This window comes from Festucalex cinctus, chromosome 9 (genome assembly GCF_051991245.1).
Source record: "Festucalex cinctus isolate MCC-2025b chromosome 9, RoL_Fcin_1.0, whole genome shotgun sequence".
NCBI lineage: Eukaryota > Metazoa > Chordata > Actinopteri > Syngnathiformes > Syngnathidae > Festucalex > Festucalex cinctus.
Window position 1 is genome coordinate 15,727,384 of NC_135419.1, and position 16,561 is coordinate 15,743,944.

General features: G+C 38.8%; 2 protein-coding genes across 8 annotated transcripts; one reads left to right on the forward strand and one right to left on the reverse strand.

Moving 5' to 3' along the window:
- The first annotated feature begins 151 nt into the window (after positions 1-151).
- Positions 152-13,932, forward strand: LOC144026105 (uncharacterized). Of its 7 annotated transcripts, none has more exons than XR_013285045.1 (4): positions 152-426; positions 5,049-5,307; positions 5,424-5,513; positions 10,762-11,169. XR_013285045.1 is itself a non-coding variant. In XM_077532645.1 (4 exons), the coding sequence occupies exons 2-4, from the start codon at positions 5,076-5,078 to the stop codon at positions 9,349-9,351; spliced, it is 390 nt and encodes a 129-aa protein (XP_077388771.1). In that variant the 5' UTR covers positions 152-426; positions 5,049-5,075; the 3' UTR covers positions 9,352-10,397. The 7 variants fall into 7 exon arrangements, 1 of the variants encoding a protein (XP_077388771.1); XM_077532645.1 differs by lacking the exon at positions 10,762-11,169 and adding an exon at positions 9,284-10,397; XR_013285047.1 differs by lacking the exon at positions 152-426 and adding an exon at positions 1,378-1,510.
- On the reverse strand, positions 11,414-15,954 carry gask1b (golgi associated kinase 1B). Its single transcript, XM_077532644.1, has 4 exons — positions 15,227-15,954; positions 14,176-14,372; positions 13,601-13,827; positions 11,414-12,662 (listed from the first exon to the last, which is right to left on the reverse strand). Exons 1-4 carry the CDS (start codon positions 15,909-15,911, stop codon positions 12,455-12,457), a joined length of 1,317 nt encoding a protein of 438 aa, XP_077388770.1. The 5' UTR covers positions 15,912-15,954; the 3' UTR covers positions 11,414-12,454.
- Positions 15,955-16,561: the final 607 nt, after the last annotated feature.

The following is a 16,561-nucleotide window of genomic DNA, read 5'->3' on the forward strand; positions in this document are numbered from 1 at the left end:
TTTTTTTTTTTTTTTTTTAAATATAATCAGCTTCATGCTCAGGTAAAACGGTCACCATCTCAGCCAATCTACTCGCTCACTCACTCACACCTGGTGCTGCTGCTGGTGTGTGTGTGTGTGTGTGTGTGTGTGTGTGTGTGTGTGTGTGTGTGTGTGTGTGTGTGTGTGTGTGTGTGTGTGTGTTGTGTGTGATGGTTGAACTTGACAGGCACATTTGATTGTATCAGCTTTGCCTCTCTCGAGACCACCACTCTTGACTCTCCCCGCTTTCATTCACCTCCCTGCGGTGTGTGTCAGATGCTGGCTGGTGTCCGTGTTTGCAGCGAGGGCGGTTGGGGGGGGTGATATTATTATGGGATGGCAGCCATCATTTTGGTCAAGCTCTGGCCTTGTGGAATGGAGTTAATTGAAGTTTGTGCTTTACTGGTGAGTCATCAAACTTTGCCGCCATGCTCTGCCCACGCTCAAAACTGAAAAGTATAACATTTTGCAATTTAGTGTTGCCCATCTGTCTTGTGGTTCAAATTTTGGAGCACCCGGGCAAAATCTGCGGGTCCGTTTGTCTTTGTGGGAAACCGGGAAGCAAACAAAACTACCTTAAATAGGTCACTTGGCAGACTTCCTGTATCTTTTTGGTCATGATTTTTTTTTTTTTTTAAAGGGACTCATTGAGCAATTTTCAGCAGTGAAAAGTTTATATCTTGTCCAGAATGCATTTGATAACTTCATTTTTTCCCCCCATGTACGATTAATACCTTTTAAATGTAATTGTTCTACTTGCTGTCGACTGATGATGACATCACCTGTGCTGAGGATGTAGATAACAGCCAATCATGTTTTCTGGGTTTGGTTAGTAAACTGAGCCATGATTGGTCGTTACCTACTTCCTCAGCACAGGTGATGTCATAGTCAGTCGATAGTCTGTAGAAAAATACTTTTTAAATGTACTAATTTTACATGGAAAAAATAATAACGTTACCACATTAATTGTAGACAAAATATTAACTTTTTACGACTGGAAATGGCCCAATGAGTCAAATATTCCTTGAAAGACTTTTTTTTTTTTTTTTTTTTTTTTTTTTTTGTGGGTCTACTCATTATCTACATGCCTACCAACTTTCATTTTTCTAGTTGAAACTAGTTTTATTTGATGAAACAGAATTGACACATTTGAAAACAAAATGCTGTATGTATTCACGCATGGCTTTTTCCTGGCATTTTTGTGGGCCTAAGATTTAGAATTTGAAAATTAAACTGGCTTCATGGGCTAAATTTTCATTGAAGAACCCTTGGAAACAATCAAAATTACCTTAAAGGGTCATTCAATGATCTCTAGCGCCATCTAGTGGTCAAAGTATAGTATTAGAAGCACGTAGGAGCACACAAACGACGGTGGCTGCGTGAGCAAACGAACGTCTCGGCGAGCGACTGCGACAACTACATTTGCAAAGTTGTCCTTTGGGCATCCGTAGCAAGAAGTTGGCGGAGAAACATGGCGGCTTCGAAGAAGGTGAGAGACTATAGCCATGCAATATAATTATTAGTTCACCACTACATGGCGCTAGGGATAACTGAGTAGCCCTTTCAAAATGGCCGCTTTGATATTTAAAAAAAAAAAAAAAAAAAAGGCAGACTTTCTGTGTTTTTCCATGAATGGCTTCTTTGAAACTTTTTTTTGGTGGGTCTACTCATTTTCCCAGATTTAATGTTGCGAAATGAAACTGGTTTCGGAGGCTGAATATTAAACAAAAGCCACTTTAAACCAAAATCCTCCCGATTGACACACAACAACCATGTTGCTGAAACTATATTTGTGGGATGAATAATTACAGAGGGCGCCAATGAACTACTTTAAGGAGACGTACATTTTCACCAGGTTGAGCATTATTATCTTCGTCAACTTTTTGAAACAGCTCTTGCGTTGCATCTCATCAGGTAGCGCCGTTAGAAGTTGAATTGCATGACACTTATTGATTTCCAACATCTGCCACAATGCGGCGCTGTGCAAGAACCCTGTCAGTTATTTAAATGCGTGTATGTGTGTGCAGCCTTGGAGACCACAGAAAATGTGACTGATGCTGGAGAAATATCATCCCCCATTATAAATCTTGCGTGGTACTTTTGCATGACGATGCAAGTGACTCATCCGCATTAAAGCTCAGAATTCATTTACCCCCCCAGGAAGCTGGAAAAAAAATAAAAAAAATCGGCAATTTCATTGACACGAAATTAGGTGGGCTCGTCTACCATGAGAGGATGCACCAAAAAAAGTCTCAAGAAGCCATGTCAGAAAGGAGACAGGAAGTCTGCAGTTTTGGGGTCAATGTGCCCTTTTGATTATTTGTTAGCATAGTTTCAATTGTAAAACTTAACTGAGTGGTTTGAAGCTGGCATTTATTTATTTATTGCTTTGGGTGTTTCCACAAGTCCTTCAAAGAAAATTCAATCATGGACTCCAGTTTCATCTGACAAACAGGAGTCAGCCATTTTGAACAAATTCCCGGTCTTGCCTAAATGAACCTCAATCAGAATCCTGCATACTAGAAAGCTGAATGATGCGAAATTTTGCTTATGGCATGTAATGTGACGGAGTATAGTGTAGTTTCGCTGGGGAGCTCCCAGCATGCTTTGCGGCACATGGGGGAATGAAAGGGGGTTTAAAATGCATGTTCTGGGTGATTTGTTTTGTTAGTTATTGTTGTGCAGTTGTGTTGGTTTGTGATTGTATTTTTTTAGGTTGTTGTTTTGTGGGGATTTGATTTTTATGTGACACCATAACTGTAAGTAACATGGAAAAGAATGACTTGCCTGCATTTTTGACAAGTGAGGGCGTCTCGTCAGCGTCACAATAGCGATAAAGTTTGATGATCATAATCTTATTCTTTGGTATCGTAGATGAGCTTTCACCGTTGACGTACTGATTTAAAAAAATAAATAAATGCTAAAAGTTACAGCATGACAGTGAATGCATCATGTCTTGACTGGGGTGCTGATTATCAGGCAAGATAACCTTTTTTCAACACGGCCTTTTTTTTTCTTTCTTTCTTTTTTTAATGCTGCGTCACTCTTTCGCATGCAAATACATATCACACGCACGCAACATGCTTGCACTGTGCCATTTTCCTCATGCAGTCACTGCTTTTTCAGCTGGAGTCACCTACTCCCCCTCTTGTATGTTCTTATCAATGAATTAGCCCCCCCCACAGAATGAAGTGCAACAGCGCAATCTAGCGGCCTTCTTTGGCGCAATCGCCTGCTGAGACTCTCATTAGCGCTCTCTACCGTTTGTCCATGATAAAAAATAAATAAATACAATCATTTACGCATCTCATAGGTTTGAATTAATCTCATTGTTGTTTTACTTTAATTTGTATGTTTTTTCAGTCTTTTTGCTAGTTCAGTCTCGTTCTGATGTGAGTGATATTTCATGCATTAACAGCTGCTGTCACTGTGACTCGACACACACTGCCCCCCCCCAGCCGATGACTCATTTTATCAGGATTATTTTTCCTTCTTTTTTCAGCGCCGCCTCTAACAGGGAGCTAAAAAATGAGATGCCGGGTGGTGACGGCACAGTGCTAGAAATGCAAACTGCAAACACATTAATTAAAGCTGTGAGTGGCGATAAACAGGCCTCGGATTGCACGGTGAAACTGCACCGCTGTAGAATTGATTTTAAAATTCTGCTTCTGGTTTGTAAATAACTTGAATGGTTTGGGTCCTGAATATGTTCAGAAAATGATTAATGGATATATAAACGCAGCAGGACTTTGAGGTCTGCAGACTTGGGTCAATTAGTGGAGTCCAGGTTTCAAAGTAAACATGGTGAAGAAGCATGTGGCGGTTATGCTGCATGCAAATTTGAATAAATGCTTTAAAAAATGTTTTTAATTAAAAACCCTCATTCACTCCCAGCACATTTTTCACTGTTTTCCTGGATTTGGATTGATATTGCATGGCCCGCAGAATATTGTGTCCTATTGCTATAAAAATGTGGAACCTACCAAAACAAAGATGAGTCTTTTCTTTCATCAGGATCAAAATATATATAAATTTCGATCTGTTTCCGTTTTGCAGCAATTACCATTAGGATATAGCAAAGTTTCATCATTATTCACGCATCTATTTAAAAAAAAAATATATATTTTAAAGAGCTTTTGCAACATTGCCCAGGTTGCTCTCTTATACTCTGCTGCCACCTGCTGATCGTTTGTGTAATAACTACCATTGGCTGCATCAAAGGTTTATGCTCTAGCATAAACAAACAAACAAACACAAAAAAAAAAAAACGCAGGATACCTCTGTGGGAGCATGCTAATATTTAAAATAGAAAGTTTTTTTTTTATACGTTTTTGGGAGCAAATTTAGTTAAATGCAGGTTAACAACTCAACTATAGCAAATCAGTTTCACTAAGTAATTTCGGAAAGCTATACTTTTTGTTTCCTTTGCTTTTATTTATTTATTTTTCTCTTTTGGTTATAAATTGGCTTAAATGTTGTCAATGTACGTTCTTTTAGCAACTTTAATAAGCTACTTTTGTTCTTTTTATGAATGTCTTACCTTGTTATATGAAGCATATTGACTTGTTTTTATTATTTATTTATTTATTCATTTATTTATTTATTTTAATAAAGTTGCCTTGCCTTGAAATCAGCCCGGATTGAATGTTTTGCCACAAAATGGCAGACTTCCTCGTCAGTTTTGGATAACAGTCGTTTGGACTTCATCATTCGTCCTGTAGACATAACCGCCCAATTTCGTGTTGATTGGGGAAATTTGTTTCAAGGATTATTTATTAACTTGCAAGAATCATCAACCTGAAAATCAAACTGCCACATTAGATGGGATACACACAAAAAAATGCTTCACAATTCAGTATCGTCCATCTGATTTCAATTAGAGCTGATTTAGTATCGTAGTTAGAAGTTTGTTGAAGTGAACCTGGAATTCCACCCAAAATGTCTTCTTCATAACAAAATGGCCGATCTTAAACAAATGTATTCCTTTCTACTAAAATTTTTAGTCTTTGCAACTATGCATTCTCCAGAAATTCGCAGTTTGTCAAAGTTGAGAGATGGAGAGTGAGAAGAGCGAGGGAGGGGCAGCTCGACACAAGGAGGTCAAGATATTTCAGATGTCTCGACTCCCCCGAGCAGGAGGAGGCGTCATGTCTGGAGGACGTGTCAGTGGAGAGCGACGGGGGACGCTGCCAGGGGGGTGTCCGCCATGCATTTTTCATCACGCGTTGCTTTTCGGTGGGATTACAGGAGACAATGCATGCAGAATTCTGAGTGTCCTCACTTTGTGTGAGCACAAATCGAAGTTACTGTATCAGAGTTTTATGGCTAGTTTACTGCCACGCTCTGCACACGCGCAATGACGACAATTAACATTTGTCACTGTTTATCTGTTGTTTGTACAGGTATTTATAATATCCAAACAGGCAATATCCAAAGGACAAGTCGCTTCCAACCAAAATGGCTGACTTCCTGCATCTTTTCCAACTTTTTGGGTATGTTTTTGACACTTTTTTTTTTTTTTGTGGATCTTCTCATGATAGGCATGCCAAGCAGTTTTTGTGTTGTTAAATGAAACTGACTGTGTGCAGTTGGATTATTCATACCAAACCGAATTGGTATAATTTGATTGGTTGCTTCTTATTATCTGGTAGCATATCATATTAGCAGTGCCCATTTATGACAATATGCACTCGAAGTGGCTGTGGGTAAAATAGGATCCACCTGCAACGTAGTCCTCAGTGACGAATGAAAAACATCCTCATGTGCCCTTGTCAACATGTGTCACTTCATTTCGCCACTTGAGGGCAGCAGAGCAGTTTTTTTCCCCCCAAAAAAGGGCTCCACAGCAATGTTTCATGTTGATGTCAGCAGTCGATGACGCTTTGTTTCTGAGCTGCTCTGCGTCCGGGTAGAACAGCCTTAAGTGGGGGGTGAGGTGGGGGAAGGAAGCAATAAAAGGAAAGAAAAAAAAATCTCATTTGGAAACTGCAGTTCTAAATTTATGAAAATTAATTGAACAATTATTAAATAAAATAGATACATTATTTTATTTTTTTAATGTTTACCATGTGAGTAAATGACAGAAAATTAAGTTTTCAAGTGTATGTAAAGTTAATTTGAATAATAAATACTAGTACCTGATTTTCTCTTCTCAAAATGCATTATTTTATTTAGAATTCTATTATAGTAACCAACCATTATGTAACTTTATGTAACATTTTACATATACTGTATGTAAAATTCTAAAATTATAATTATAAATTAAATATTAACAATAAATCTACCAACCAATGATTGAATTACATAAATTAATTAAATAAAAATTGAATATTTAAAAAAAAAATATAATTATAAATATAAATAATAAATATAATTTTTAAAGTACTTATTTTCCTAGATTACCAAATAATTTTTATTAAAAAAACCTATTAAATTAAAAACAAACACAAATATTCAATTTAGATATAAAATTGTTTGGGTTGCCTGAAATCTTTAATTTTTATTGTTATAATTTGGTAGTCAATTATTTAATGAGACAAATGAATTAAGTGTTAATTAGGGGTCCCGAATGTTTTGGCCAGATGGGTCAATACATTCGGAATATCTCTCTCAGTATGATACAATGCAGCTCCACAGCTCACAACTGCAAGCAGTGAGTGGACTCGGAAGCGAGTGGGCCGCACCCGGAGGCCTCGCCAGGAATCCTTCATTTCCTGTTTTTTGGATTCCGCTTCACAGTCACAGGAATATTCCTCCCGTCATATTCCTGTGTCGCCATTCAGGGAGCGGAAGGAGGATACCTTGTAGCTACGCCTGTAATATGTTCCATCACGGTTCAAAAGCAGCATCCATACAGGAGCAATTGAGAGGAAAATGGGAGCTTGTGGATCTTTCCGGCACCACCTGCCAACAAATGCGGTCCAGTCGCTTTTCAATTTCAAGCTGCTACCTCTATAGTTTGATCCAATTTTCTACGCGCGGTGGGAGTTATGATTCAGGGGCACACTGTAGCTGCAAATATGTCACTCTGATAGCTTGTTTGTAACCGACTCCATATTTACAACCTAAATTTGAATATTTGTTCTACGGATTTGAGTCAATTAATTCCTTAAAGTGACCCCGCTTCTTCCAGTAAATGTACAATGAACCCGCTTTGTGTCCGTCGGCCACTGTAATGGCAGCACACATATGTTTGAGACGAAAAGAAGAGTGAAAACAGGAAGTATTTCAAGATCAGCCGAGTTTTTGCTGAAGATTGTTGAATGTGAAATACTCAGGAATCCTGCGTTTTACTTTGACGGAATGGGACAGCTGTAGATTTGTTTTATAATGTACATCTTAGGGCATGATTATTAATGTGTATTGTGAGATGATTGGACATTGCACTCTAAAAACAGTTGGGTCAAAAATATGCCAAATTGGGTCAAAAAAGGACCAACTCAACTTTGTTTTTTTGTTTTTTTTATTAACCCCCAAAAATTGTTCAAATGAATGACCCACTAAACAACACACAAATTGGGTTGATTTGTGGGTTATTAATTTAATTTTACCTAATACTTTGGGTTAAATAACTCAGTTGGGTCGGTTAATTTTTGACCTAATTCAATTGTGTCATTCAATTTACCTAAGACCCCACAAAACAACCCAACAAATTGGGTTGTTTGGTGGGTTATTTATTTTTGACCCAACGTTTTGGATGAAATAACTTAAAAAGTTGGATCGGTACATTTTTGACCTACCGGTAATTCAATTAGGTTACACAATTGACCCAAAAAGTTTGGTCAAATGAATAACCCACATTTTCATTTGACCCATATGTTTTGGATGAAATAACTCAAAATGTTTTCTTGATTCATTTTTGACCAAATTCAATTGGATTATTTAATTTACCCAAAAAGTTGGGTCAAACAAATAACTCACAAAACAACCCCAAAAAATATGTTGCTTTATGGATTATTAATCTGTTTGATAACTCAGAAAGTTGGGTTGGTCCATTTCTGACCCAACCATATTTTTGACACCCCCCATTTATATACAGTAATCTCAAAAAGAATAGCACTAATCTTTTTGGGCATCTTTTTTTTTTTCCCAAACTCCAATTTTGCAGGATCATTAACTTTTTTTCCACCTAAGGAAATAAACATTGTCGACACATTTCATTTCACCTATGTAAGTATAAAGTATGTGCCTGTCTATTCTTTATACAGATTTAACATGGTACGATTATGTCACACGTCCCTGCAGGACTAAATTGCTTCCATTAATCTTCAGACAAAATGTGTGTTTTTACCCCACATAGCTGTGTCTTATAAATAGAACTTAAGCTCTGCGGGTCAGCCGTTATCAGGACTCAACAGGCAGGAATTACTCAAGTAAACCATCCCCTGACATGTAATGAATTAAAGGGAGTCGAAATTAGGCCGACAACGGGCCCCAGCTTGACCCGGATCGTCCTTGAGCGGGATTTCAATCATGCCTGGCGGCAATGGACATGCTAACAATACATTAACTTCCTTTCCTTATGTGGCCAGGGGAATTTTCCGCCAGACATTGTTTTTCCTGACACATACAGATTGAGGAAACAAAGCTTGTAAAGATGTCAGCACGCTCAGCCGCAGCCATCATGTCGTGACTCTTTTTGGGTTCATTAGCTCGCGTGCCGCTAGCTCTTTTTTTTTTTTTTTTTTTTTACCCGGTGACATTTACTGAAAAATAAATTCTGTGACCTGAAAAAACATCGCCGTAGGGGTGTATGGGGAGGGGATGAGTATGCATTTTTCCAGGAAATATGACAAGGGTCAAAGCTGAAACGGCTTGGTGTACATTGTACTTTTATTGATGAAAGTCACCTCCATGACACGTGCGCAATGTGTCTGAGAAACAGAGAGAGCGAGAGAATAGAATTCTGACTGAGCTCTGGGGCACAAAGGATGTTGCCCCGCAAATTCTGCCTAGCAACAAGAGGTTGTTGAAATAAGTGTGACTTGGATAAGTAATCTGAATACCATCCAACTTGGAGTGTGTGTCTGTCTGGCAGTGTCTGCACTTTGCCATTGTTTTAATAGGATATGGGGTACAAAGGATGATACCCCGCAGATTCTGCTTCGCAACAAGAAACTGGACTGGAAGAATAATCAGACTTGGGGGCACAAAGGACGTCGCCTCACAAATTCTGCCTATCTTGAACTAAGTCACACAATGAGAAGAACAATTTTAAGGAGTGTGACGACTGACGACTTTGCGACCATTTGTTTTTGTACAGACCTCGAGGCCCAAATTCTGTTGCCCCCGAAACTCGGCCTAGCAACAAGAGGCCGTGGAAACAAATGACGTGACCTGGACACAGAATCAGAATCCAAACCAACTTAGTCCTCTGTCCCTTTGTCATTGTTTTTAATAGACTTTGGGGCACAAATGATGTTGCCCCACAAGTTCTGCCTAGCAACAAAAGAGGCTGAGCAAGCCAATAAGAAGACCAGAAAAAAAAACTATTTCAAATCACTTTGTGCTGCCCTTTTCTGTTATTATTAACTGGCTTGGGGGGCACAAAGGATATTGCCACGCAGATTCTGCCTGGCAACAAGAAACAGGACTACAAACTGAAAAATTCCAAATCTAAAATAACTTTTGAAAAAAATGCTTAGTAAGTGTGATGGCCCTATTCCATTTGTTGGATGCCCGAAATAAAACAACTAGTTGCTTTGGTATTCAGTAACACACTGTGAACAAACTTAAAGCAAACACATTCCCGGGAAGCCCCCGAGGCTCAGCCGGTGCACGGTTTCATGACCTGATCTGCGGACGCGGCATATTGCGAAACCTGCTGTTATTTTAGCTTCCTTTGCTCACCTTCAAACAGAGGTGATTCAAAGGCTCAATAGCGTAGCAAATATGTCATTGTGCTCGTCGAAGCGTGCCAAGTCGGGTTTGACAAACAATAACGCAGCGAGCGGGATGACGCCGGGATCAAGAGAAGTGGGCTACACAGAGCGAGAGAGAAGAAAAAAAGAGCGAACATGTCAGGGCGGAGAAAAATTAACGTCAAACTTCAGACATTATCTCACCCCCAAAGGCACAACCGAAAATATTTTTCAACATTCACGAAAAGTTTAAAAAGGAAAATTCCCAAGCGGTCTGGCAGCAACTTTTCCAGCTTCAGGCATTTTTTTTTTCTTTTATAGCAAATCCTTCTGATCAATCTGTGGCGGAGGATTCAGTTGGTTTCATTCATCTGCAAAGCTGTTATATGATATAATATTAATTAAAGTGTATATACAGAGCCCAATCCGTTTCTGTGAGCATTTAGATGATCAGGAATCCTGTAAAATTTGTTGCAGTAATTTAGCTATTTCTATATATATATATTTCTTAGCTCTATATATATATATATTTAAAAATGTAAAATATTTCCAATAGTTTATATTTACAGTATATAAATATGTATTTTATTTAAAAAATAAACCACAAACTATAATTCATAGTGTGTACATACAAAATAATACAAATAATAAAACCTTTTCTAACCTAAGTTGATTTAAAAATATTTTATTACTTAAAAAGTTGCTTCTCATATTTCTATGAATAATCATACTGAGTTCTGGTTTCAATATTTTTAGACATTCCATTTCATGACAACATAAATAATAAAAATTCCAGATGACAATGAGAGCTGTTTCGTATTTGAGCAAGTGTACGTTGCGTGCACACAGACGTACAGTAAAGTAATATTTTGTTATGCAGGCAGCGCTATGGGAACTGGACGGGCTCTTTTGAAAGACAAGCACGTCGGAGCTGGGACCCCCGCTGCTTCACTAATGCGGGTGCAGAGGGGTTAAAATAACAACCGCATGAATGACCGTCACTGACACTAGAAAATAACCCGCAAAGCCCCTTCGGACTCAACAGAGCACACAAAAGCAGAGTACGCTTCACTTTGACACGGATTTCATAGCCATAATGTATTCCTGACCAGTCCACACGAAACATCATATATACTGTATGTCATACTCGTGGACGACATAATTGAACCTCTGCTGTTGTTCAGCACGCCAAGAAAAACAATATAAGTCAATGTGTCAAGTTTTTTTTTTATTGACTTGGGTGATTCAAAATGAAGCACAAAAATAAAGTATGAATTGAAAACAAGAACGAATGGGAATAGCGGACTCTTTATTACGTACACCGGACAACAATTGTATCACACATCTTGCTTTTAAAAGGTTTTAATTTAACATTTTATTCATGCATTGTGGTTGTAGTTTCAAGGTATTTCCAATATTTAAACATTTATAAATATACACTGTATATATTCATACATATATACAGTATGTATATATATATATATATATATATATATATATATATATATATATATATATATATATAATCTTTTTTTAAAATAATACTGACAGTTGTTTCTATGTATTTTTTTTAAATAAACTTAATTTGATTTAAATATAATTTTTTTTAATTATGTACACATTTAATCTCATTGAAATCATACCCAGAGCTGTCTTTAATTAATATTATTTTCCATTTTAAAGATTTTCTTCCAATTATAAATAACAAATAGAAAAATACATTAGAATTTAATAAATGTGACTCTAAAAATTGTTAATTTATTTGAACACATTTTTAAAAATAATATAACATTTGATTATTTTTTTTTATTGTTTATGCAGCTCTTATATTGGATCTTTTCTAATGTATAGGATTTGTGGACAAAAACCTTATTTTAAAGTGGAAGTCAACCCCACCCAAAATTTCTTGACAATAATATGTTTTCTATGCAGCCCCACTAGTCTAAATACGGTGTTCTGGTTAATATTGCATGATTAATGGAATATGAATTAAGCAGCAAAATCCAGCAGTTTTTGTCAATATCAGAAGGCGGCCATTTTGCCACTTGATGTCGAGTGAAAATGAGATCACAGTTGCCCAGGTCTCAGGCAACAACCAATCACAGCCCAGCTTCAGAAAACAGGTGAGCTGTGATTGGTTGTCGCCTGAGCCCTGAGCAACTGTGATGTCATCTTTTGTTGACAGCAAGTGGCAAAATGGTCGCCCCCTGCGATGGATATGAACGGCTGGACTAACTCATATTCTACAAATGTAATATTAATCACAATGTCATGTTTAGACTAGTGAGGTCACATATTGTCAAGAAATGTTTAAGGTTAACTTCCACTTTAAATGTGGTCTAACTTGAATTATTCCTGTTTTATTCTCACTGTGGTGAATTAAGCACTCATAAAAAAACAACTATTGGACTCTATCTGTCTGATGAGTGAACTATATGGACCTCCGCCTATTCCTAAAAAATCCTAAAATAGTGATTAGTTAAGGAGAGAATGACTCCGAACACAGCCCGCGTTTTTGCTTTTTGCACCATATTGTGTCCCCCCCCGACAAAGTTACCGTTGTTCCTACGACGTCACTCGTTCATGTCAACCGTCCCGATTCCGTGACCGTTGGCGAACGTGAGGAGAACCTTGGCCCGTCGCTCGATGACGTCAATGAGCTTGTCGATGCCGGGCCGCCCGCCTCGACTCTCCCAGTACGTCTGGTCCAGGAAGAGCGACTGCAGCAGCTTCTCGCGCAGCCGACCGCTCCTCAGCACCGACAAGGCGCACTCGGGCAACCTGGACACAAAGCGGCGGAACACGGCGCCGGTCAAATACTGCAGATTTTTTGGGGGGAATGCGATCCTCAGTTATCAGAAGTTACTTTCTTGAAATGAGTTGAGAACCTTCATACCGTCAACCTTCAATAATATAAGTAATAAAAATAAAATTAATACATATCAATAAAAAATAAATAATAAATAATAAATAATTCATAATGTAATAAAAATAATATAAACATAATATAAATATATAATATATAAATATAAATGTAATAATAATAATAATAAATATATAATAATAATTTAAAAAACTAAGCTCATGAGTCTTCTTCGCCTGAAGACTTGCGTCCATTTCCCCGCCACTCTTATGAGGTGCTGCCCCTAGTGGTCCGCCAAGTAACTGCTCAATAAGTCATAAACAATGGAGTCGTTACAGTGGCTGTATATTAACTACAAATATCGCGATACTTGCGTAGACGTAGACGCGATATCGATATATCGTCACACTCCTACAACCAACTACATTGAAATGAACTGAGGAGCTGCTTCAGTTTGACCAAAGTAAAGCTTTGTTGCACTATAAACCGACTTCCACTCTGAATTGTCAACAATGAAAAAGCCGCGTTCGACAATGATGTAAAAATGCGTATCATGCAACTAAAAATAATGAGCTTATGCTTGTTTATTTATTTTTATGTTTTCGAATGTTGCCTTCCAAACTGCATTGAATTCAATGCTAATTAGCGCTAATTGGTGGATGCTAAAACGCAGACACGCTTCAGATAAAAAGCATATTTCTGAGCAGATACGCATTGGGAACATATTAGCATTCTGTTTCAACTCGTTAGCGGTCCCAACAACAAAAACACTATTAGCCAGTTAGCTCATTGTTTGTCCCATAGTAAAAATAAAAATAAAAATTTAAAAAAAAAACAACCAACCCAATTCACTTACTCCTTGATTCCTTCCAGGAGCCTGAAGTCCAGGTTGTCCTCGTTGCGGTCAAAGTATCCCTTGTTGACGGTGAGTACCAGGTGGCGCGGATCGTGACGCCTGCGCACCATGTCGGCCAATCGGACGCCGTCCCGCCGCGCGCATTCAAAATGGCGGCCGGGCTCGAGGCACCCGTCCTGTTGCCGGGGTTTGAAGCCGCAGCAGTTGGGATCCAGTCGCTTGTGAATCTGCAGAGAGAAAAAGAAAGAATACTTTGTTACTGGAGTTAAGTAGATTTTTCAATTAACTACAGTATACTTGAGTGTATGTTTTCCATTAAAAACCGAAGTTGTCTGACCCCACACAACAACAACATTCACCCCTCCCTTACTAGCATGTGATGCCAAAATCCAGACTGGTGATTCAGGACTCCCACACAGGAAATTGTGGAGCCAAAGGACATTTCCTCTGAGAATATATATTATCAGTAAAAAACAGCTGGTGGAAGATACTGAAAGTCATATTTTCACTACCAGAGATTTGCCTTGGCATTCATTATTATTATTTTTTTTAAATGGTATTCAACATTCCGTTACCTGTAAGAGAAAATCAAAAAGCGCCAGTTTGCTCCACTCGTAGTGATGGACGGCGGAGCAGCCTGACTCGGGCTTCGGGGTCACGTTCTGAACCCAGCACCTCTGTTTTAGGGACTTCTGATATTCGACCCATGTCAGGCTCACGCCGTCCGAGTCGAGAGATGCCTCCCATGTCACCACTGGACTCGGCTGGCCATCTAGACAGCGCAGACAACAGAAATAATACTTATTTCATTACCAACATACTGTATATACTGTATATTGTACCGCCAAAGATGGCAACCTACACAACTACGTACTTACTTAAATGGCAACATCCATTTGCCCATCTTTCTAGCTATCTATTTTAATTGCTATGCATGCACATATTTACAGAACCGGGACAACATTATATCCAGAGTACATAGGCCTACAACATAAACTGGTATCTACTCAGCTATTTAAATAGCTAAAAAAATAAAAAATAAAAATAAAATAAAATAGTGCAACCTAACCTAACTGCAGAAATAGCTCTTACTAACTTGCTACCTTGTACTTTACTAGCAATACAAGACAGTGTACCAGTTCAGCTGCCTGCCCATTTATCTGACTCAACACTAGATATTTAACAATAATAATAATTGGCTGCTCATCTGTTTCTTCACCGGGTCAATATCCATGAGTACAGTACTGTACTGTACTGTACTGCATGTCTGGCTTCTGTTATGTTTTGCTTTGTTTTGCACTGCGATTGCATGGTTAGGACATCCAGTTCTGGGCCTGGGGCAGCTCCAGCCTTCCTGTGTGAAGTTTTTTATTTCACATTCTCAAAACATGCTTGTTGGATTCCTTGATGGCTGCCCAAAGTGTTATTAGTAATGAATAGAACACGTTTAGTGTGTTTATTGTTGTTGTTGTTGTTGTGTTGTCACGTTATCAAATTACGTTTTTTTTTTTTTTTTTTTTTTTTAACTTAAGTAAATGAGCTTATTACTTAGACCTGTAGTAGTATATGCAAGTATTATTACTCAACTACTTTTGCCACCTCTGATTATTTATCTTAATGGCCCACCGTGTAAGAAGGCCAACTTCCGGCTCACGACCGGCAAAGTTCTGTTGAGGCCGAGCACTCGGTCCAAATGGAAAGCGAACACCTCCACCGAGTCCACGGGGCTGAGGGCGAGTCCACACGCCGCCTTCGACTCCTCCAGACGGGTTTCCTCGAAGACCAAGAGCGGCCACGGAGCTCCTGGTGGTTGTTCAACCCGCAAAATTTTGGCACCAGCGAGAGCGCGCATGGTGCCCACGTCGTGCGCGCTCAGCCACGGCGGGGGAGTGCGGCTGTATATCCGGATAGAACTCACGGGAGGCTCCGTTTCGGATACATTCTGTGAGTTAGAATGCGGAAGCGCAGTTCTTTTCACTTTCCTCCGCAGTTTGGGTCGCACCGTGCCGCGAATGTTGGCCGGCTTGAGCCGCTTGGATTTGAGGGTGATGTACACCACGTTGGCGCGGGTGGGGACCGCGGAGGCCTGGTTCAACAAACCCAAATTCAGCACACCCCTCGGCGTGACTTGGTTCCGTCCGGCTGTAGTCCAGGTGGGGCTCCGGAAAAAGAGGTCCACTTGGGTGAAAAACAGATACAGGGCGCATACAAGTGCGGCAGTTAAAGTTCTTTTGGGAAGATTGCACCTCCGGAAGCAGTGTCCGGACGGAACAAAGACGCGCGGCCGGTGGAAGCGACCCCTCCAAGCCATTTATGTTCTTCACATGGTGGACTGAGCCCAAGTCGAACTGAGGGAGGTTTGGGAGTGTTTGGGCTGACAGGATGCAACTGCGCACTAGAAGCTCACTCCTGACCCACATGGACCAACCAGAACTTTTGGTTCTTATTCCCACCCAGCAGAATACACTGTATGGTCCCCTTTCCATTCGCATAATTTACTTTTTACATTATTTGTGTACTGTATAATATCAGTAACCTCAAAAAGGGGTAAACAGCTTTTTATAAAAATAAAAAAAAAAAGTTAAAAAAAAAAAAAAAAGTACAACACAATTGCCATTATGTTGATTTTATTCTGTAATTTCTCAACTTATGTTATAAAATTAAGACTTTTGTATTTTCCGCTTATTATTATATTCAGTTTATTCTAATATTTTTTATTTTCAATATTACAATATAATATATAATAATAATAATAATAATAATCATAATAATAATAATAATGTATTAATAGTCCCCTACATGTTGCAAACCTACTTTTGTGACATTGCAGCTATTTTCTGTACATACATTATTCTCATAATATTGTGACTTGAGAAACTTTTTCATCATCAATGTTGCCACGGTTAACTTGGAATTGTGAATTTTTGCTTTTCGCATTCTCAGTTCCCTGATATCATCACA

Coding starts and splice junctions, on each gene's coding strand:
- LOC144026105 (XM_077532645.1), top strand. CDS start 5,076: ATGGAGAGTGAGAAGAGCGAGGGAGGGGCAGCTCGACACAAGGAGGTC. Junction 5,308..5,423: donor TCTGAGTGTCCTCACTTTGT/GTGAGCACAAAT, acceptor TTGTTTGTACAG/GTATTTATAATATCCAAACA. Junction 5,514..9,283: donor CATCTTTTCCAACTTTTTGG/GTATGTTTTTGA, acceptor GTTTTTGTACAG/ACCTCGAGGCCCAAATTCTG.
- gask1b (XM_077532644.1), bottom strand. CDS start 15,911: ATGGCTTGGAGGGGTCGCTTCCACCGGCCGCGCGTCTTTGTTCCGTCC. Junction 14,373..15,226: donor GAAGTTGGCCTTCTTACACG/GTGGGCCATTAA, acceptor TGCGCTGTCTAG/ATGGCCAGCCGAGTCCAGTG. Junction 13,828..14,175: donor TTTTTGATTTTCTCTTACAG/GTAACGGAATGT, acceptor TTCTCTCTGCAG/ATTCACAAGCGACTGGATCC.